Source organism: Carya illinoinensis, chromosome 1 (genome assembly GCF_018687715.1).
Source record: "Carya illinoinensis cultivar Pawnee chromosome 1, C.illinoinensisPawnee_v1, whole genome shotgun sequence".
In the NCBI taxonomy this organism is placed as follows: domain Eukaryota; kingdom Viridiplantae; phylum Streptophyta; class Magnoliopsida; order Fagales; family Juglandaceae; genus Carya; species Carya illinoinensis.
Window position 1 is genome coordinate 32,172,782 of NC_056752.1, and position 24,607 is coordinate 32,197,388.

At 34.9% G+C, this 24,607-nt stretch overlaps 1 protein-coding gene across 1 annotated transcript; it reads right to left on the reverse strand.

Annotated features, from left to right (window-relative positions):
- Positions 1-21,704: 21,704 nt before the first annotated feature.
- On the reverse strand, positions 21,705-24,607 carry LOC122302363 (26S proteasome non-ATPase regulatory subunit 2 homolog A-like). Its single transcript, XM_043113580.1, has 8 exons — positions 24,545-24,607; positions 24,270-24,347; positions 24,054-24,173; positions 23,292-23,450; positions 22,266-22,373; positions 22,091-22,195; positions 21,869-22,009; positions 21,705-21,782 (listed from the first exon to the last, which is right to left on the reverse strand). The coding sequence occupies exons 2-8, from the start codon at positions 24,321-24,323 to the stop codon at positions 21,720-21,722; spliced, it is 750 nt and encodes a 249-aa protein (XP_042969514.1). The 5' UTR covers positions 24,324-24,347; positions 24,545-24,607; the 3' UTR covers positions 21,705-21,719.

Consider the following 24,607-nt stretch of genomic DNA (forward strand, 5'->3'; position numbering starts at 1 on the left):
AAAGTGATTCGACAGGCCGAATGTATAGCATTTTCTAGAATGCTTAATCTGATTGTCGGATATAATATTGATCCGAAAAAACACAAGACTGATTTTGGGATCGAACGGGCCAAATTTTCATTACAGTTAGCACAGGGGGAGCCGATTGATCTGGCATTATATTTCTTCCTCCGCATTCAATCATAGTCACGCTATTCGGGTGGAGGTAGTCTATCATTTGCACTGTTGATATCTAACCTCCTACTCCAATTGGGGGTTCAAGTGACTTCGACTGAGCAGAGGACCCCACAGATGGGGCCCGTTAACAGGATCACATTCAGCAAGAGCAGGGGTCACTTGCCGAAGACTCATGCAGTACAGGATCAGCCTCCGCCTACTGATCCAGCTTCTACTGCTACTGCCCCTCTTGAGAGACAGCCTGCTGGGGCTACTCCGGATGAGGTACGAGCTATATTGGCGGAGCACCACCAAATTATATTCAGGGACTTCATTCAGCCTATTATGGATAAGTTTAAGGACGTGGAAGGACGCTTACATACCTTACAGGAGGATTTTGATTTACTTAATAAATAGATATTGTTAGTTATTATTTTACTTTTTTTTATGTTGTAAAGGAACGTCTAACTCTTTTTGGGATGTAATTAATGTATGATTTTTATTTTTAGTGTTTGCTAACCTCTTTATTGTTAATTATACTTTCTTCTCATTATACTTAATGCTCACAATAATTGAAAAAATGACACTATCTTTAAAGTAATATTTATTTAACTAAAATATTTTTAAAATAATTACATAAAATTAATTTATGAATTCGTAAATATTTTAATTCATTGTAAATCTTAATATATAATATATAGAAATTTTTATTTACTTTGAAAATGATAAAAAATTAATAGAAAAAATATGTATTATTACAATTTTAACAATATATCTTTTCAATTAAATAATACCGTTCGAACGAATTAATACTAATTCGAAAAGATTATATTGCATTTGAATAGATTAATTATCTGTTCAAATTAAATTTTATTAGTTTGAACGGTTTCGATTTTTTGAGACAATCTAATTCGTCCAAGAATCTCCGGTTCGAACTAATATTTATTAGTTCAAACAGATTTATAAGGTTCTCCCTATTTTGAGACGAAATTTAAATTTCATCTCTAAAAAGTATCTTTAGGGATGAAATTTATTTCGTCCCTAACAAATTTCATCCCTAAAAAGAAAATTTCTTGTAGTGATTCTTGTGTAATTTTCTGCTACATGATGTGTTTGGAAAACATATATTGTCCAATATATATTGTAGTTGCTCTGTCTCTGGAGATCCTTCTCTTACTCTTTCCTACCAGCCTATACTTGATTAGGAAATACACTAATCCTCATCTGCAGCATACTTGAAAAGGTTAAAATGGCAGCCTACAGGAGCTGGATTTGCTCCCTTTAAGATTCATTTCTGATAGAAAAAGGTCTAATCCCACTAGTAATATTGTTCAACACGATCATAGAATCAGTTCAATTATACCAATCAGTGATATTTTTAATGTGATTTCCTTTGTGGCGGTAAATGATCTCTCTTTGCATTTTTACGTTATGTGGTTATAACTTTTTAAACCTTTATGCTAATCATATCAAAAGTGGTGGCTTATTTCTGTTTTTCTCTTGATGAACTGCAGGTGGATAGCCAATCAAAATGGGACTATTTTCATGATGATAGCAAATCAAAGTCCTTCCACAATGATGTAGTAAATTAGTTTATGTTTGTTGTTGTGTATTGGAGTTTAATTAAAACAATGTATGTGTTTTGTATTGTTCTAAGCAAATTTGTTAAGACAATGTAATATGTAGTGGATTTTTTTTTTTTTTTTTTTTACATGCATTTAGTTATAAAGTTCATTAGTTGTTTATAGCCTTAGCTATTCTTAACATAAATCTTGTTTTTCATTTTGATATTTTTTATCATTATGGACAATGATAAATATAGAGTTTTATATAACAAAAATTTTTTGCTTTTCAACATTATTTCTTGAAAAAGTTGTAATAAAATATAGGATTTTTTATAAACATATTTTCCTGCAAAATCAATAATAACATAGACTTAAAAAAATAAAAATAAATAAATAAATAAAATCCGGATTCAAACCTGGAATTTGGGTTTTAAAGTTTTCAGCCCAAGTCTGACCCGGATTAATGCGGTCCGGGTTCCAGCCCGAGTTTGCAATCGGGGTTCCAGTCCAGATATACCCAGGTTCCCGGGTCGGAATCCGGATGAACAGTCCTACTTGTATGAGACTCATTTAATTCCCAGTTGACCAAATTTCCGATTTGAAACTCCCATTAAGATGAATTAGTTAGTTAATTTTCCTTTCGCATTCAAGGCTCTAATTAGATAATTAATATTTATTAATCAAGTTACTAATTTTTATTCAAAACTAGAATTCATAATTAAGTTTTCAAAATGAAAATCTTTTAAAGAGAAATATTAACCTGTGAAATGTGACTGATTTCATTATATGATCATACTATTGATATTGCCCAAAAAGAATGAGTTTACAAAGATGGGTTCCTCAAATCTAATTTTATTATAATAATAATTTTTATTATTATTTTGCGATCAGCAGGTATTAAATGAATGTGTTACACATGTTTTAGATGTTTTAAAATTTTCAAAAAATATTATTTTTTAAAAAGTACTTTATATGATTTATACATTTCCGGTGTCGCACGGTGTGCCACTAGTATAGGTTGAAACTTCAACATCTTCCTTTTTTTTTTTTTTAGATAAACAGGACACTTCATGATTCAGCTCAAAACAGCTTACATAGCAACATGATCAAACCAAATAGCATGATCAGTAAAATCAGGGAAATTTCCCCACCAATTTGAACATCCAAAACATTATATTCATATCTAGCCAAAGTATATGCTACTCAGTTACCCTCTTGGTTCACATGTTCACAGGTAACTTTCTGGAAATGATTCATTAAACTTTTGGCTTCCTTAATTAAGTTGCCATTAGCTGATAGAGACTCATGTGTAGCTTGTAGTTCTTGTACAATAAACAAACAATCAGACTCAATAATTAGTTTAAGAATACTCAAAGAAATGCACATCTGCAAGTAACTCAATTGTAGCCAAATCATTCACTTCAGTTTCTGAAACTTCAACATCTTCTAGTTGGTCATGATATATGTATTTGAAATTAACATATTTCGGGTCATGGGTCAACGAACCATATTTTTACCTTTTCACTTTGCCGTTTCAAGTTTTCAAACCAACTGTACAAAAGTTCTGACCTTAAAAAAAATTTAAAAATTTTGACTAATATTAGATATAACTTTTGGATGTATAATCGTAAGCACTCTCTTTAAAAAATAGTGACACCCAATCATTAAAAAGTAAAGTTTTTCATATAGATCTCAAATTTATTAATTTTTTTCGAATAGAATTCACAAAATTACTTACATACACATCCTATAACTGCACAAATAATTTCCCTAGCGTAAGTCATTTAGAACATTATTGAAGTACCTATATTAATATTACTAATACATAACATATATATATATATATATGCCTATTCTATAATTTAATTTTGATAATTCTAACATCTTAAATAGAGTAATTTCCTCTCACAATCATTTTACAGGTATACAATTAAATATTGTTTTTTAATTTAAATATACCAAAGTAAAGAAAATAATTTAGACATGTCGCAAAATCAAAAATTTGCTAGGCTTTTTAATCATCTCTTGCGCTACAATGCCTAATTATTAACTTTCAACTCAATTTTTGCACAATTTCCAATTGTATGAGAGACTAAAAATTTAATTTAATTTCAACCATACTTCCACTAATTATCATTGCAATATATTTATATATATATATATATATTTGTAGGCCAAAACAAATATAAATATCCTTACTAATCCAGTGATAATTTTATATATCAATCATATATATTTAGAAATAATTATGCCAAGAAAATAATAAAAATAAAACAGATTTTTTTTTTCTATTTTTTTCTTTTCAGCACAATTAGATGATACCAATTGGAACCCCACCTATCACCAAAAGAAGCAACAGCCCAAAAAAAGGTTCTCGGGCTGGTCTTGAAAAATAAGCCCAGACTTATTCTTTTTCCTTATAAACTGAAGTTCAGGGCTAGGTTAAACAGAACCATAAAAATAACGAGTAGGGCAAGAAAATAAGGAAGACCAGCTCTATTGTTTTAAAACAAAACCATCAAAAGATAATAGTCTTCTTCAACCTCTGATGTGGTACTGTTCATGTACCATAAAAGCACAACAACTTTGTCTGTGAGCCGTCATTGTTGGACAGGATGGCAGAGCACTTAACGAAGTGCTCTGAATGCCACAGGGTTTAGCAACCGCAGTGGGTTGTGCCCATGGTGTAGCACCATTGCATAGCATGCAACAACCGTGGTGTGTGTTGCCCCACACGGTGCACAGGTGCGCACAACACCACACTGCACGTTGCACCACATGGTGCGCGTAGCCCAATCATGGTGCACTTAGCACCATGTGTCAAAAACCACAATACCATATATACTCCAATCTCAACTATGAATGGAAAAGAAAATACATTCTGTCAAATACATGTAGCAATGGCATGATGTTCATGTAATAGGAGATAAATTAAAAAAAGAAAAAAAAAACTTACGGATAATTGATCATGGCATATCTAATAGTCTCAAACATGTTTTATAAACAGACTCAACCCTATATACACACGATCAGATTCATAGAACGCAAGAAAAAAATATGCGTATTACATAAATAAGAAACAGAGATATATATCACTGGGAACAACTATCGATGCTATGATACGAATGTTTTTTTTTTTTTTTTTTGAAAGGAAGAACCTGTTTTCATTCAAGGAAATAAGTTATGAATACATGGGGGATAGTCCCCCAGCAAAATACATTCACTTGGATGAGACAGGGCGTGTTTGGCCAAGCCATGAGCAACGCCATTACCTTTCCTTGGTACATGCCTAATAGACCAGCTTCTGAAGTTTGAGAGGATAAGCCTTATGTCTCTAACCATAAGACCAACTGACGACCAACTTTCTTCTGCCTGCTGCACAGCCTCTACTACTCCCATCGAATCACCTTCCAACACTATGTGAGTTAGCCCCAGGTCAGCACAGAGAGATGTTGCTCGGAGAGCAGCCACTGCCTCACCGAGAAGAGGATCCGGGTGCATGTCTTTGCGTGCCCACAGAGTAGCTACCGTCAGACCTTTGGAGTCTCTAATGACTACCCCAATCCCCACCCTTGAGTTGATCTTATCAATAGCAGCATCCCAGTTAGTTTTGAGCATACCTAGAGGGGGAGGTGTCCACGACTGTGGACTCAGTACCTGCCTTGGTTGCTTGATCTCACCTTGCTCAGTTCCTGATTTAATAAAAGACAGTTCTGCTTGGATCCTTGTAGAGAGGTTTGCAGGTGAAGAGAACAAGTCCTCAAAAACAAGGCTGTTTCTTCGATTCCACAGGAACTTGACTGTGACAGCCACCTCACTCAAAACTTCTGGGGGAAGTTTCTCAAGCATGGATTCCAGAAGCTCTTTGAAGGTCTTAGCAGTGCTACTCATTTTCTGTAACTGTCTCGAGCCCAAATACCACACATCCTGAGCTGACTTGCATGACCAAAGAGCATGGGAAACTGTTTCCTCCTCAGTAAGGCAAATGGGGCATAAGGGAGATGTCACCACCTTTCTCTTTAGCAGGTTGAGATTAGTAGGAAGAGATTCCTTTGCTGCTCTCCACAGGAGAGATTTGGTGCCATTAGGAACCCCAATGCTCCACAGCCTGTCCCATACCTTAGAAACCGTGTTGCTAATGGAAGGTTGCCCCTTAACATACTCTCTCATAGAGCTCTGCAGGTGGTAGGCACTTTTTACAGAGAACTTACCATTACTTGAGCACCTCCAAGATAGGACATCTTGGCTCCCGCAGGGGCTTATAGGCATTTTACTGATAAGGTTTGCCTCCTCTTCTGAGAAAATTGAGTGGATTAGGCCAAGGTTCCACTGCATGGTCTGAGGGTGATTAGTTGGTCAACTGAAGCTTCCTTACTTAGTATACTCACAGGGGATTGTATCTTGTAGGAGGATGGCCTTGGCACCCACTTGTCAGACCAAATCCTAATATGTTTACCATTGCCTACTCTCCACAGTAGGCCTTCTTCGAGGACATGTCTGGCTGCAAGGAGGCTTTTCCATACATAGGAATCTGAAGCTCTCTTCCTAACTGAGAGGAAACTCGAGGATGGATAATACTTAGCTTTAAGGACCTGTGCAGCAAGGGAGGTTTGAGCTTGTAGGAGCCTCCACCCTTGTTTTGCTAGCAAAGCCAAATTGAATTGCTCAAAGTCCCTAAAGCCCAGACCTCCCTTGCTCTTCTGTTTTCCCATTTCCTTCCAGCTGATCCAGTGAATCTTGGATCTGTTTTCCTTTCGGCCCCACCAGAAAGACTGCAAGAACTGGTTAAGTCTTCTCAGAATTGCTTTTGGCAGGAGAAATATGCCCATGCTATACGTTGGGATGGCCTGTAAAACTGACTTCAGTAGTATTTCCTTGCCACCTTTAGATAGCATATTTACCTTCCAGTTTGACATCTTCCTTTTCACTTGATCAAGTATGGAGCTAAAGGCTTTTTGCTTATTTCTACCAACATAAGATGGTAGACCCAAGTACTTGTCGAAAGCTCCAGTTGCTTTGATGCCTACTAGCTCTAAAATGGAGAATTGAGTGTCTGGTTTGGTGTTGCTACTGAAATAGATGGAGGACTTCTCAAAATTGAGGCGCTGTCCAGAAGCCAGCTCAAAGGAGGGTAGAGTATGCTATAGTCTAGTCCATTCCTCAGGGTTAGATTTACAAAACACTAGGCTGTCATCTGCAAAAAACAAGTGAGTAACTCTCATGGCTCCTCGTGCCACTGGTATCCCAGATATTGCCCCTTGTGATTTTGCCTGGTTCAAGCAGTGAGTTAGCATTTCTGAGCAAATAATGAACAGATAGGGAGAGAGAGGGTCCCCCTGCCGAATTCCCCTAGTTGGTTGGAAGGTTGGCTGTGGGATGCCATTCACCAAGATCGAGTAGCTCACTGTAGATACACATTCCATCACCAGTTCCACCCAGCTACTGTCAAAGCCCATCTTCAATAATGCTGATTGCAGGAAACTCCATTCCACTCCATCGTATCCCTTACTCATGTCAAGCTTGAGTGCCATGTAACCATTTTGTCTACCTTTGAGCCTGTTCTTCATTGAGTGCAAGAGTTCATAAGCTACCACAATATTATCCGAGATTAATCTTCCTGCCACAAAAGCACTCTGGTTTGGAGATATGACATTTGGCAAAATGACTTTTAATCTGTTAGCTAACACTTTGGCAATGATCTTATAGAAGACATTGCAAAGGCTTATAGGCCTATAGTCTGTAACAGATTTAGGGACTTTCTTCTTTGGTATTAAGGATATAAAGGTACTGTTAATGTCCTTGAAACCCTTTCCTGTGTTCAATAATTCCAAGACTGCCTCAGAGACTCCTTTTCTATATACACAACAGAAGATATACCTCAAGGATAATCTATATAGTTGTTTCACAAGTGAATCTAGTTCAAACCTTTGATTTCTCCTTCATCCAATGTGTGAGTGTGCTATGTAGATAAATCTGGAGACACACTCGAGATGGATAACTTAAGAGTTTTCTCTAACAAAAGAGAGATTCTCATATTCAAAGAGATGGGATCTGCCAAGGGATTGAAGATCAGTCCTCCGCATTGTAACCCATGACTCCAAGCATAACGCCTAGAGTAATGCCAAGCAAGTGTTATGCCTAGCATCCCAGTCAGGGAATTGGCAGGGGCATGTCCACTAAGGACGCACCCTACTTTATTACAAGGAGAAAGAATGATTTATTAATATTGAAAGCTGTGACACATCCAACTTCCACATACGGAAACAAGAGAATCAAGGCATCGGGACGATGACAACACGAGTCACGCACCCCAACAACGAGGGCTAAGTGTGTGCACATGCAACACATGTTAAACAAAAGACACAGTGGATAAGTTAAAGTCAATCAACCAAATGCCAGAATTGTTAAAATGCAAATTCGTTTAAACATAAGCGTACCAAAAATATTAGAATTATCCAGTAAAACATAATAAAACCATAATACAAGAGTCAAAGGCGAGAAACAAATCCCGATATATGAGCAAGTGACACCAAATCACTCCTCCGACAGAACCGCATCCTCAAGTTCAACCTCCTCATCATCTGCATCAAAGTGTATGGTACCACAGAATGGTACTGCAGGTAAGTAATAATCTAAGCAGCCCATGAAATAAAATATATAGATGCAACCAACAAATATACATGCATATGATGGGTTATGTATGAGACCCAAAAACATCATTTTCCCCAATATTTTACAACGCACGCCAAAATCCCATTTTGGTCCAAAAACCAAGTCTATTAAAATCAACCACCATAAAAAAATGACTTAATATAAAATCCACAATTTTCCCAGAAAATGATTCATATAATCCTTTAATCAAAACCCGCCATTTTCCTAGAAAATGGCTTATCATAAAAATCCACAATTTTTTCAAAAAATGGTCCACACAAATCCAATTTATCAAAACACGCCATTTTCCCAGAAAATGACCTATTGTCCATGATCTCCCCTAGGGATCATCTACACACCCTGGCTCTCATCACTACACCGCAAGTAACGACCATGCATGTAACTTCGTAACGAGCAATACCCAGCTCCTCTCGCCCAGCGCGTACCATGATCAAGCATCGTCTAACCCCCGCCAGCAGAGGGGCCACGGAGTCGGGACGACAGCATTACCATATTGTCCGAGCTTGTTGTCACCCAGCGACAACCAAAGAAACATCACTCAGTATATTCCACTCCCGAGTGACCATAGGAGCTCTACTGAGATAATGCCCCATCTCAGCTTGGGATTATGATACACACGCACCCAAAAATCATTTTTCACATGAAAACCTAGTTTTCAAATATCCACATGAACATATATGCAATTATGTGAAAATCCAGTTTTCAGTTACAAACATGAACATGCATGCAATTGCAATGTACATGACACGACACGAACAATCAACAGCCAACAAAATACCAACATAAACCAAATCACACAACAACTCCATCCTCCAATCCAACCGATGTGATGACCCGCTTTTGAGTGTATTTTCGCTGAAATGGTTGTTTTAATTTAATTAATATATTAGTTATTTATTTTAATTTATTTACGTTTTAAAATGGTTTTTTTTTTATTTAATTGATGTTGTGTTTTATTTCTTTTAGTTGTTTTGTGGTTTTTAATCTCGTTTCGGCGGTTTAGTGTTGTTTTTCCCAGAATGAGGATTAGACCTCGTCTTTTTCCCTACATCTCTTTTCCTTTTTCCTTTTCTTTTTTCTTTTTCTCTTTTTCCTTCTTTCTTTTTTTTCCTTTCTTTTTCTTTTTTTCTTTCTTTTCTTTTTTCCCTCTCTCTCCCCGCGTCGACCCCCCGGTCTCTCTCTCTCTTCTCTCTCCCTCACGCCGGAATCCTCCAGCCGTTCGAACCGCCGTCGTTCGGCCACCGTGTGGCTCACCGCCGGCACCGTTCGGCTCCCCTCCCTCCGGCGCACCTTTCCACCAAAACTCACCCTCATCCGGCCGGCCGTTTGGCCGGAAAACCTCTTTAAAGCCCGCACGGCTTTGGCTCCGATCCGCCGTCGTTGCTCCACCTCCGGCCACCATTTCTTCACCACTTCATCACCGGTCCCTTGCCGTCCTAACCCACCTATTTCCGGCCTCCAACGACCACCGGAACAGCTCCTACGAGCTAGCTTTCCTTTTTGGGAAATCCGGCCTCCCACCGACGTTTTCGCCGCCACCCACGGCCAACCACCACTTCCAATAGCTTCACAATCATCCGTAGACCATTCCCTATCAATCCCAAGCCCTAGTTTGTCCCCGTTCAAAAGTGGATTTTTCACAACCCACGACCACAGTGAATTTTCACTGTGACGTTGCTTTTTCTCCGCCGTTTGCAACGCCACGTGTTTTCTAAAATTGCCTTATAGCACTGTAAGTTTTTTCCAAACCCTATTTTCAGATTTAAATATATATTGCTCATTCATTTATTTATTGTTGCTGGTTGGTTGATTCCAGACTGAGTCCGAGGAGTCCGGGGGTCGGATGGATGGAGGACGGAGTTGCCTGTTTATTTGATTTATGTTGGTTGATTATTTTTATGCATTGTTATGGCATTGCATGGTGCATGCACGTGTGTTTCTGAAATAGTGTGAAAATCCTGTGTATTGGCGTAAGTGGTCTTACGGGTGCGTGTGTATCACGACCCCAAGCCGGGATGGGGTATTATCTCGGTGGAGCTCCTCTGGTCACTCGGGAGCGGAATAAACTGAGTGATGTCCCCTGGGTTGTCGCAGGGCGACGACGGGAGCGGGGGCTAGGGGTTGCTTGGCTACGAACGCGTCGGGCACGGAACCGGGCATCGCTCTACGCACCGACTCCGTGGCCCTTTGCTGGTGAGGGCTAGAGGATGCTTGGCTATAAACACGCGGGGCGTTGAACTAGGCATCACTCGTTAGGTGTCACATGCGTGGTGGTATTCTGCGGTGTGGCACTGGAGCCAGGGTGTGCGGATGACCCCTAGGGGAGGTCATGGTGCATACGGATAACATGGATTCTGGTTTGAGTCGAATAAAGACCAAATGTGACTTTTGGCGTGTTTTTCGGAAAGGATGTGTTTTTGGGCCAAATGGGTTTTTTTGGCGTGTGTGGAAAAATCGTGTTTTATGGGCTTTGTGCATTGGGCATGTTTCATGCATATTGTTTGAGTTCTATGTGTTTTTATCTGGTAGTGTTTGGGTTTTACTTACCTGCGGTACCATTTTTGGTTCCGTAGCTTTTGGTGCAGAGTTGGAGGACGAAGAGGAGGAGGCTGAGCCCGAGGATGCGGCTCCGCCGGGTTGCTGATGCTATGCTTTATATTTGGTTTAAAACTATATTTGGGTTTTGTAATGTTTTATTTATGTATGTTTTAAACAGCTTGTATCACGTTAAGAAAAATTCTGGTACTTAGTTATGACTTTCGTTATCCGCTGCGTGTTTCTTTGTACACATATGTTGCCTTGCACACACTTGGCACCCGTCGATAGGATGGTGACCCGGGTTGTCACCATCCGGACGTCTCAATTTCCCCGTGTTCGGGAGTGGGGATTTGGGGGCGTCACAACCGATCTCCTTACTTCTCAAACTCAGTCCGGCACAACCAACCAGTTCACAAAATATTTGTTAATAGAAAATATATTTAAATCTCAAAAGGTTTTTGAAAAATACTTACAACGCTATAATATAATTTTCAGAGGATCACGGAGGTGCGAGATGGCGGTAAGGCCAACTCGGAAAAAAATAAGAGGAAAAGAAAAGATAAGGAAAGAAAAAAGGAAAGAGGGAAAAAGGAAAAGAGAAAAAGAAAAAAGCGAGGGAAATAAATGAGGTCCAATCGTCAACTTGGGTCATAAAACTGATCTAACGAAAATAATTTTAAAATAGTAAGTAGAATAAATTAATTTAAATGCACTAACCAGCTAAAATAAAATAATTAATAAAAATCAACAGCACAATAATTTTAAAGTCTAAAAATAAACTGATTTAAATTAAAGAGCAATTTAAACATAAAACAATAATCAATATTAAGAAAGCACATCAAAATAAATTTCACAACTTAAAAATTATAAAATAAATCCAACAAAAATCGATAAGTTTAAAATAAGAGAACCAATTTTTAAATCAATTAAAATACTCCTTCAACAAAATACACTAAAATACAGGATATCACAAAAGCCCAACCCCTACAGCTCAGATTACCCAGGCACGACTTAATGATCTCGCAGTCAGTTTTTTCTCTGATTGAAAAGATTGAAAAGATTAAGCATCTATTTCCTTTGGCGCATGAAGCTCTCAACCCTTCACTTCCAGACTTGGTATGTCAACATTTAATGGTTGAGTTCAGATTCAAGAGCACAAAGTTTGAGCATCTCCTTGGTCTCGTACACACAACCATTTGTATTTCATTACTTGGTATGGAAATAGATCATGCCAGTGAACATCAAGAGGCAGGAGTCAAACTCAAGAATGCAAAGATATTTTAGCGCCTATTTGGTCTAATTCATGAAACTATCATTCCATTACTTAAAAAAATGGAAAATATAAGGAAGGCAATTTCTTACACTAGCAAATTTCAGAGACCTGAATTCCAAGTCAATATGGCAAAGATTGAAGACTGGCAATCAATTCCTTATGGCTCAGAGTTTCAGGAGGCTAGAGTTGAATTCAATATGGCAAAGAAATTTAAGGATGATGCATTTGAGATTTGCAGCTAGATAGCAATACCTTATGCCGTCAAACTTCAAGAGGCTAGAATTGAGATTCTATCTCTCACATTATGCCTAAACTCATGCTTTACTATGTGGACTTCTTAAGTAAGGTAGTATTTATTAATGGTTAATTGAACACTTGGGAGATTAGTTCACTCTGGCAAAAAATTTTTACAAGCCACCATTATTTTGCTGTGATTATTGCATATTGGTAGTTGCATACTATTATTCATTGCATATTAACTGTCATAAACGTGGGTATGTAACCATTTGTTGCATGTTCTGACACTCCAAGTCTCTGTTCCAGCCCAAACCGGGGTTTGGGGGCATCACAATAACATTCGAACTTCTTTGAGCCACAATTGTTCTTTCACTACCTAGCCTATGAAACTTACGATATTACTCAATCAAACGATTTAAGTGTAATCTCACTTTGGCCTTAATTCTATTTCCACACTCAATCCCCTTGTACTTTTTCAACCAAAATGCATTGGACTTAATCTTGTATTAACGGTCAAGGACAAAAGCTACATAAATAATCATTTTCATTATATTTCTGCTCTTCCAATATTTCTAAAACTTAACATTCATATTAGACACCATGCTCATAAACTTAGCACCATCACACTTATACATTTTGTTTAAAGTATGTTCAGTCTCACAAAGTTGTTGAAATAGTATACTTGTGGTTATCTACAATGAACTAAAAATCTTCAATGTGGTGTCATAAAAAACTTTGAGAAACTTGATAAATATCCGATCACTTTGTCAATCCTCAAAATTAGGCATTAAAAGTAGTGAATCCTCCATGATTATAAGTACAAAATTTCTTGAGCTTTTCAGCAACACACAACATTAGATATATCGAGTTCCATATAGTAAGAATATCTGGACACATCATTTTTTCACACTCAATATTCAGCCTATTTTACACAATTTATGAACATTGCAAGTCTCTCCAGTGAAGGCTTTCACAAATTTAACTTCATTTCTAATATTTTTTACTACATCATATATATCTTTTAAATCATCATATACACTAAGATATGTTGAGTTCCATATATTAAGAATATCAAGACATACTATTTTTCCACACTTAATATTCAGCCTCCTTGCACAATTTTTAAATATAGCAATTCGCTCCAATGAAGACTACACAAATCTAACTCCATTTCTAATAATTTTTACTGCATCATATTGATCTTTTAAACCATTACATACACTAAGATTTAAAACATATGTAATACACCAAAAGTACATAACCTCACCCCATAATGGTGAACTCCTTATCTTTTATACTCTTTTCACATGATCAATAACGATGCCATTAAAAGAGATTATCTACCGTGATGGCAAAAAACCAATCAATCTCTCAAACAATCATGATGGACTCTACCTAACTACATAATTGCGTGTAATGTGAATAATATGATTGTAGCATCATCTATGTATTAAAATGAAAATTATTTAACTAGTTAAAATCAGTTTGATCGAGTCAAACTCTACCTAACTAACATGGCCAATTCCCCTCCACATGTGGCATGGGAGGGGCTGAATTTTGGTGGGGTGGTGCGCCGGCCGGAGGGGAGTCGACCGGTGGGGGCGGTGCACTACACGGCAGTGATCTGGGCTGGACGAAAAAAAATGGATGAAGAGGGAGGGGGAGGGGCTGGGTCGCGCGGGGAGGGAAGCAAAAAAAGAAAGAAAAAAAGAAAGAAAAAGGAAAGAAGAACAGAGAAGAGAAAAAGAAAAAGGGAAAAAGAAAAAGGAAAGGAAAGAAGTGAGATCCAGGAATTGATCCAATGAAAATAACCTTAAAAGCTATAAAACGATTAAAATAATTTAAACACAACATCAAGCTAAAATATAATAAATAACTAGTATAAACTAACAACATAATTTTAAATCTAAAAACAAACTAAAATAAATTACACAGCAATTTAAACTCAAAACGATAATTAATATTAAGAAAGCTCTACAAAACAAATATCACAACTAAATAAATCCAATTAAAATGCAATAATTTAAAATAAAAGAACTAATATTTTAATTAAATTAAAATACTCCTTCATTGAAAATACACGTAAAAATGGGATATCACACTTTACTATGTGGACCTCTTAAGTAAGGTAGTATTTATCAATGGTTAATTGAACTCTTGGGAGATTAGTTCATTCTGGCATAAAAAGTTTACAAGCCACTATTCCTCTTAGTCTTTAGTCCCTATGCATTGAAATTGATTCACTACTACTAGTCCAAGAGATTTCCAGCTCTGATATTTCGAATTCCATTAATGGGAATGTAGTAGCATACATTTAGCAACACAAGAGCAGATTTTAAAGTTGTTCAATTGTACACATCAATAGAGAAGCCAATGAATCTACACACAAACTAGCAAGGTTCTCTAGAAATATTGATTCAGCTAATGTAAGGTGAGATTCTATTCCTAGTTGTGTTTGGCAAGTCCTAAGGACTGATTTACACTTGTAATGCTGATTGGCAGTTAATGAGAAGTGTTTTTCTATAAATAAATAAATAAAATTATTATTATCAGGGCTCCTTTGGACATTTGAAGCATTTTAGAATTTTATGAATATTTATGAAATGATTTGATTTAAAATATTTTATTGAGTTTTAAAAAATAAAAGAGAAAGAGTTGAATAAAACTATTATAAAATTAAAAAATTATTTGAATATAAATTTTTGATATTATTTTTATTTTGAAATTTATAAAAATTGTATATATTAATTTTTGTGTCTGAATAATGATTAGGTAATAATCAAATACAAAGTTGAAATTAAGAATTAAAAAATATTTTATATTTGAATGATATTTATGAATGAAATTCTAAAAATATATGTTTGAAAATTTTAAAAATTATGTATCTCGTCTCAGTTGCCAACCGAGCCCTAAAGCTCAAATTTTGGATAAGAGAAATTGTTGTAGGAATGCCATTTAGGTTCTTCCCCGGTTCTCTCTCCCTCTCTCTCTCTCTCTCTCTCTGTGACTGATTATGGTTTGTATTTCTACTATTTTGGGGTCTGTGTTATAAGTGGAAACTGTTGAGAAAAATTCCATTAATTTGAGAATGAACTTAGAAGTAACATTTAACAGTAATCGCTTAGGCCTCATGATTATCTTGTCTTCCTTAATTTTCTTTACTTGATACGTTAGTATCGAACCCCTTCCGGAGAATAACATGCAAGTTTAATTAAGCATAAACTTTACTGCTCATATTTGCGAAAACAAACCTCACAATGACCGACACATGTTGTGATATCGGCACCTGTTTATTTATAATTTGTTTGAGTTTGTGCTTTTAGCTGCCTAAAATCTCTCCTAATAAAATATATATATTTTAGGTAAATTTAAATTTTAAAAAAAAAAAGAAAAGAAAAAGTCCACTCTTTTTAAAACAGTATCAAGTTGAAGTTTTTGTTGAAAGGATAATGCTTTATCCACAGAAGGTGGCTACCGAATGTGGCCACCGATTGTACTTTTTAATTTTTTTAATATATATTTTTTAACTTAGTGATTAAGAAAGTGTTTTTAAATGATGTTGTGATTTTTATTTATTTTTAAAAAATATTTAAATATATTAAAAAAATACATATAAAAAATGAAAAACAAAAAAAAAAAATTGTTTTGCCTTTTCGGTGGCCACCTTCGGTGGCGTTTTTCTGTGGACGTAGCAGCGTCCTTGTTGAAAACCTTCTACAGATAATGTTAAGTTTTTTAAAAGTTGTCATAACTAACTTTAAAAGATAATGATATGTAGACTTGCTGTCTCCTATTACTTATTTATTATTTTATTATATTTTTTAATTTTTTATTATTTTTTTTACTTTAATAAAAATTTTATATTCTTTTAATGATTAAATATTTAAAAAAATAATAAAAAAGATAAAATTTTTTAAATATATTATAAAATAATAATAAACCTATTATTATCCAACTTTAAAAGCTATTTAAGTGCATGTTTAGCAAATCATGATTGGCTTGTCCCTTTCGGCCGTCATGCTTTATAAGAAGTAAATCGTATGATGGGATTTCGAATTAATTTTTTAATTTTGGGCGATTTAGATTTTAAACAGTCTAAAACAGATAGATATATGTCTAAATATTTTTAGAGTACTCTAGAATACTTGGATTTCATTATATTTAATATTGACGTCATGTTGTTTTTACACTCCATTATTTTTTCATAGTGATGGATATGTCTTGTAACATATTATCTTTTGCATAGATCGCCACTTTTTCATCAAGGGAAAAAAAAATAAGAATAGTAGCTGTAAGTTTAAAGCGAAGAACAGGGTCACAACTCTCGTTTAAGCATGCACAATTTAACACAAAAATAATTATATTTAGTACTTTCACATATTACATGCCATATATTTTTTTAATTTTTTTTCATAATAAATATGTGGTGTATAAATAATAAGTAGAATAATTTAATTAATTTAATAAGAATAAAAATAATATAAAATAAATTAAAATATATATAATGTGTACGAAGTGAGATGATAAGAACACAAAGCCATACTGGATGATGGAAACATGGGCTTTTTCTTGCAAAGGCTTTTAGGTTTCTTCTTTACTAAGAAAATCCAGCTGACCGTTACTATACATATAAGCAATTTATTTTTCCTTGTCCAGTCGTCATTCGAGCGAAGATTTAAATAATTATAATAGTGATTGATTTTTAAACAACAATCGGTCACAGGCCATAGCCCACCTTCAGCCTTGACCCACGCTGTTGGCATCGACGGTCGTTTACCACCTGGGGCTGGTCGTGAACCATGACCAGGACTCTGATTTTATTGCTGCCAAAGTACTCGCCATGGTATCTCGTCTTTAGTAGTACTCCTTCAACAGCCTCCAAATTATAATTATTCTTATTCGACTTTTAACTAAGAAATTAACAGGGGAATGAAGAGGATGGCGAGAGTTGCCTTGTGAACAATCTTGCTCCAACTCCGAGTCCTGGTCAATATTGTCTCTATTGATCACGTGATCCGCATTCGTCTTATTAATAGTCATTTTCGGTAATAGCATTATTAATATACTGTTAAAATGACCTTCAACCAAAAACAGACCCATCTAATTGGGAACCAACTTGCGCCAACCAGTCCAACTCCAAGTCCTCATCAATAATTAATATTGTCTCTATTGATCACGTGATCCGCATTTGTCTTATTAATGGTCCTTTTCGAGAATAACTGTATTCTACCGTTTCGGAAATGAGCTTCACCCAAAGATATTGGACCACGTTAGTTGTATTTTCCAAGCGTTACATCAATGCGCTTGACATTAGCCTTCTTAAATATTAAGACATTTATGCTTCGTATAGTTATATAAATTATTTTATCTTATTTAATTATTACAATTTTCTTAAATTTTTATATTAAATGTAATAAATAATTTAACTTTTTAAATTTTAAAATAAAAATAATATTAAAAAATTATAATCTAACAATATTTTATCTAACTTTTAGTTTTCATTTCATCTCATCCAAATGTAGTACCCCATTCCATGGTTAATAATAAAGTCAGTTTTAAATTAAATTCTCAAGCACTGAAGTGTTATTACTGAATCTGACTTAATTTTTCTAAAGGAAGCACCAAGTATAAAGATTTTTTTATAATAAATAGAGTCGTTTTATATTAAAATACTAAAATCATAAATGAGAGTGCGCAGAAACATTTATTAAAATTTTTCAAAATATGTGTCATAAAAATCATAACTTAAAATCTGTGTATATGACCTAGGTCACAGTCACGCATTCCTGAATTAAGTCGATCTCTTCCTGCAACTTTACCTTAATAAATATTCCAACTTTAGAATTATTGGACCAGGTTGTTACAAAGCACACGATCATCCCAAAATTACATCTTTAATAATTTTAATGCTTGAACATGTTAATATTTAACTATGATATTATATATGAATGAGAAATCGTATTCATACATAAAAAAAAAATAAGAAAATGAAAAAACAAATGCACAGCGATTGTTCAAACAAAGAAACCAAGTACAAGGTAGGTGGGACACCTAAACATTCTCTCTGGTACGTTTCCCAATTTCATTTGATGTTTTGCTCCTTACAGTGCATCCAAATCTTTTGTTAGCTCATCTAATTTGAACTTGATTTTAACGAGACAATCAAAAACTTGACAGAAACAAATATGGCTCCAGCAAAGCTACAAGAAACGCATACAGTTACTTACCCGGCATAAATCAAACGATGGCAAAATAAAAACAAACCTGTACTAACCTAAATCATATTCACAATTTCTTTGAGTAACCATACAGTTTGTTTTGTAACAATTCCATAAAACATTGTCACGAAGCATCAAATACTAATTGACCGTACATGTTATTCTCATATTTCACAACTTTTTACATATTTTTCATCTTTATCTTATTTCATTTTCTAAAATTAAGAGCGCAATGAAGATGATGGAGAGAGATGCCTTGTTCCAACTCCAAGTACGCATCAATATTGTCTCTATTGATCACGTGGTTTATTTATGATCCGCATTTGTTATATTGGTCCTTTTTTTTTTTTTTTGAAAGTGAAATTCCATTCATTCAAGCGGACAATTACAGCTTTTAACTTGTAAAAACAAGTTAAATAAAAACATTTACTCGCTCCTCAGTCCACAAATTTCCTTGCGACTGACATGGTCTTGCCCAAGGCCTCCAGACTAATCGTCTGAGGGACAGATCTCCAGACTAACCGTCTGAGAGACTAACCTCTGTCTTAGAAAGACAGTCCACACACCTCCCCCTCCCAAAGAGTGGAGTACAAACTCTACGGACCCTCGGTCCTAGAGACTATTATATTGGTCCTTTTCGGTAATAGCTATATTCTACTATTTGGAAATGACTTGCCCCCAAAGATGGACCATGTTGGTCGTATGGTCCATTTCAGAAATAGACGTTTTAAATATCTTTCGAACTTAATCATTTTTCAATTTAAAATTTTTAACTTTTTAATCTAATCTTTATAAACTTTTTAAAATTTTAAACAAAACATAAAAAAAGTACAAATTTTTCAAATTTTAAAATTAAATTAATACTAAAAATTATATTATAACAATATTTTAATTTTATAATATTTTTATTCGATTTTTTTTCTTTCCTTTTATAAAACCCTATAAAAATCTAATTTTCACCGAAGGTGGTGGCCTTGAATTCCTTCTCATTCGCCCTCTTCTTCTCTCCTTTCTTCATCTATCAAGATAGTTTTCTTTTCTTAATTTATTTTGTATCCTTCAGGGCCAAAAAAACTGATTTATAGTTTTTAGAGAATGCTAGAGAGACACACACTGCACAAGAACATTCCCAGGCCGCAAATTGTTCGAATAATAGTGGAGTTTTTTTCGAAAAATCACCGTGTGTGATCCTCACGCACCGCTCACAACTGCGAGTGGTCATCTCATGTGCCATCCCTTTCAGCGACTTTTCTCATCACATGCACTGTATCACCAGAATCGCCACCATTAAATCTTTCATATCTAACTTTTCTGGCTAAAAAGTGACAAGCGTGTTGACTTTTGTGGTTAAGTTTATTTGATGAATGAGTGATAACAGTTTCCTCCCAAAAAAAGATAAAAATAAAATATCTTAATTTAAAATATTTTATTACTATTCACAAATAATTTTATTATTTTTTACATATTTTTTTTATCTAATGTTATATTCCAAAATTAGGCAAAAATTAAGAGCGCATTGAAGATGATGGATAGAGATGCCTTGGGAGTCATCTTGATCCAACTCCAAGTCCTCATCAATTTTGTCTCCATTGATTATGTGATCCATTTATGATCCGCAATTGTCATATCGGTCCTTTTCGGAAATACTGGTAATTCTACTTTTTGGAAATGACTTGCCCCCAAAATGGACCATGTTGGTCGTATTTTAAACTTGGGTTTATTTTCAATTATGCCATTCAATTTGAAAGTTTTTGCTGATTGTATGTTGAATGATATCTTCATGTTGGCTTTTATTTTTTGTAAGCTGAACTTGTTTAAGTTGGTCTTATTTCATTATGGGCTTTGTTTTAAGTCTCAAAAATTATATTTGTACTTATCATATTTTATTTAAGTTATTTTTAATTATTCATTTACAAATTATGTTACAGAAAATATTTAGCTATTAATTTATTCGATTTAATATTAATTTTACAATTTGATTTTAGTATTAAATAGTAAGCATTTAATCTTTTATTTTAAACACTTTAAGTCTAATGTATGAAATGAATCTCTGATGTTATTGGAATAGATTTTGAGATAATTATCTTATTAAAGTTGTGTTTGTTAAAATAAAGAAATATGTTAAGAATATTTAAATGATATTAGTAATTATTATAATTTTTGTAAAGATTTAATAATTATGTTAATTATAAGAAAATGAACCTCACTACAAGAAATTAGCCCTTTTGCAGCGCTTAAAATCGTTGCAAATACATTTAAAAAACGCTGTAATTGATCAATTGCAGCGTTATTACCCTCCTTGCATGTTCGACAGTATAAAAGTGATATTTTTGATCAATAGCAACGTTATTGAAAAAACGCTGCAAAAAACTTCATTTGCAGCGTTTTTAAAACGCTGCAAACTAACTAATTTCACGCTGCAAAAGGCCACCCCATGTGACTGCCATGGCGCTGCATTTGATCAATTACAGCGAAATTTATCCTTGCTATATCATTAAATTTCGCTGCAATTTGTGTACGTCAAAAGCAACATACCATTCTAGCGCTGCATTTGATACTTTTTGCAAGGACTAAAATCGCTGCGAATTTCCATAAAAACGCTGCAAATGTGCCATCTCAGAAGCAGCGCATACTTTTTTGTTGCATTTAACATTTTTTGCAAGGACTAAAATCGCTGAAAAAAATAAAAAGCGCTGCAAATACCCAAAAGCAACGCTTGCTTCCTTTGTTGCATTTTGCATTTTTTTCAAGGACTAAAATCGCTGAAACTGATGATTTGCAATGAATTTTAGTCTAGTTGCAACGACTAAAAATCGCTGCAAATACTTAATTACAAAATTAAAAAAAAAATAATTACTACTGAAACATACAGTTTCAGTAATTAATTAATCTGTATTAGAAGCAAAGTTAGTATATCTTCTAGGATTTAATTCCCTTTACTTAATAATAAAAAGGGTACATAGAAAATAACAACAAAGTACCCAAGGATCCTTACCCAAGTCAAATTATAAATTCATTTACATTATAATTTATATAGACGGAGGGGTAGCTTGATACATTTTAAAGTACTGCTAAAATTTCTAGGATAGTCTTATCTACGTAATCACCTAGAAGTGCCAGAGCCTGATAAAAGAAGTAGAGTAAAAAAGGAGATACAATTCAAGATCATGTGTTCTCTATGCCAGAGCCTGATATTTAATAGAACTCACAGGATCACAATCATTCTTGATGCCACAGTTCACAATCCCAACTCCTAATAATGCACCAGAAATAACATGGTTGTCACTTAGGTGGAAGTACTTGTCAATTTGGGCAAGTCCAGCATCAACATCCCACAGTAAAATCATACTCTGTTATGACAAGAGGAAATGAGAATCCAACTTATAGGTTGAAGAAGTAAGAAGAGATAAACTGGGCAGTAAAAGACATACAAGACTTGCTGCAGCACTAGTCTTTCCATGTTCCTTATTTTTGAAAAGCCAGTTGGCAGAAGAGCCACCACTAGAACTGTCTGATGGGACTGTCATTAACTTATCCTGCAACAAAAACAATCAATATCACAAAAATTCACACCATATGTTATTTCTCAAGCCTATAGCACATTACCTGACCAAAGCCAGCATTTACAAAAGCATTAACAAAGGTGGCAGCAAGGTTCTGTCTAGCCGAGTCAACACTTGCACCAGCACTAGCACGGCCTTCAAGCAAGTGTGCCTGAGAAAATACATGAGAAAGCACATTATCAAAAGGGAACTCACATTTATCTTAACACATAATGAGCACCTAGAACATCTCTCTCTCTCTACTCTTTTGGCTCTTCTTTTCTTTTATACATTATATTAGGGGATGATGTCACATCAGGAGATGATGAAATGATGATATTAAAAGACTTGCAAATAGGATTTGTTTGCAATTAGATATTAATAATAAATGAGTTTATTAAGAAAAAAACTACATATGTAATGCTCAAGAATGAACAAGGAGACCATCAAAAACAAAATCTATTGGCAGCAACCACTTCTAGATGGTGCCATAGCGTATTGGAAGAATCATAATTGACCAAAATACAGATCACCAGATACATAGAAGAACTACTCGATGAAGATGCTTTTTCAACAAGGAAACAGAGAAATCACAGCAATCACCCACTAGCTTTCATCTTAACCTATAAGAAGAACGTGGTTTTCACTAAAATGTGTGTGGACCTCTTAAAGAAAGAGCTCCACATAGCATGAGCTTCTTTATTTAATAACTACCCTTAACAGTATATCTCCCAATAGAATGATGACACCATTCAAGATGAACTCAAGATAGGAACTTTCAGCCACAGTTTTAGCACTTTCTACAAGATTTCTTAGCCCAAAAAGAATTCCTTAGAAGATCATATGCACTTTTGCCAAAATACACAAAGTACCATAAAAAACCAGTGGAAATCACATGTGAATATCAAAGTTTAATAATCCCAGTTGATGGAATTCCTCTTTGAATAAAACACTAAAGAAACATTGCAAGAGTAGTTACATAAAAAAAACATAAGCATAACCAGGCTCTAGATAACCCAAGTAAAGATTATGAACTTAAGAAGAACCAAATCATATCCAGCATTATTGATTATACAGATCAAGTCCAGACCTTATAGATATCTTCAGGAGATTTAGGTTCCATAACCTCAATATCACGAGCAAGTGTAAGATAACCTTCGCTTAACTTGGTGTTGTTTATTATATCCTGTAACACCTCCCGATCATCATCATCTGCAGCCATCTCATCGTCTAGCTCAAATGTAATACCCTGCATCAAAGAACAACAATACGCAACAACTACCAAGTGTAAAAATTTGACGTGTATGAGTAGCTAAATTTATGTCTTCCAAACAGGAGGGCAGGCCAAAACAATGTTGGTAAAAGCAGGCTTGAACACCAAGAGCAAAGCACTTACCAGAAGTGAAGCCCATTATGTGCTTCTTTTTTTTTTTGATAATTAATAAGCCCATTATGTGCTTTTTTAGTGAGCTTAAATCGCAAAAGCACACTTCTATAGTTTCTTGAAAAAAAATATAAAAACATCAGTCTTAAGTATTCTGGACCATTCATTTGCGTTAAGAAAATGAATGCCAAATAAGAAAAAAAAATAAGTGTAAAAAAGAAGGAAAAAAAATAGTGGATGCAGAATGAAAAAATAAGGAAAGCAATCTACGGTTAAATTGGAGGATGAACATAAAACAAATTATTCAACATTCAACTTAATAACATATAGTTTTGCTTGGAAGGTAATCCATATCATAAAAAAAATGCACCATCATATTATGGAGCATATAAAAAAAATTTACCTAATCTAGAAACCAAAAGAAAAATGCATTGCATATCTACAATTTACATTAGACGAGTATAGTACCTGCTCTTGGAGTATGCTCCTGGCCTCAACAAGTTGAGCTTCAAGTTCAAGCTCCCTCTCAGTTGATTCAGAAGTAACTTCAGCACCTTTCTGTGCATCTTGCAATTGAACCATACGCTCCTTCAAATGTCAAAGCATAAACAAGAAAATAAATTAACATCTTACTGTCCATAGGAATCATAAGATGAATTGGTAGAAAAGGCAAAAAAAAAAAACCTTTATGGAAGTCATCTTATTTCGGAGACTTTCCTCTATTTGATCTCTAGCCATGTGAAAGGGCAGGTCAAAGACATCCTGCATGTATTGAACTCTTAACATATAAAAGCATAATCTTTCATCATCTTTCATCAATGCACCATATAAACGACATTGATAAACTAATTGGACATGTCAACAGTGCAACATTGAACAAAAAGTGATCAACGGAACTAGAGGTAATCAGACACGTTTACACAATAAAATAGGACAGAGATTGAGGCCAAAGCACTTGCCGCTGTCTCTGCTCACTAGCAGAGTCTCTAAATTCAACATCCCGCTGCCTCTGTTGAAGCAAC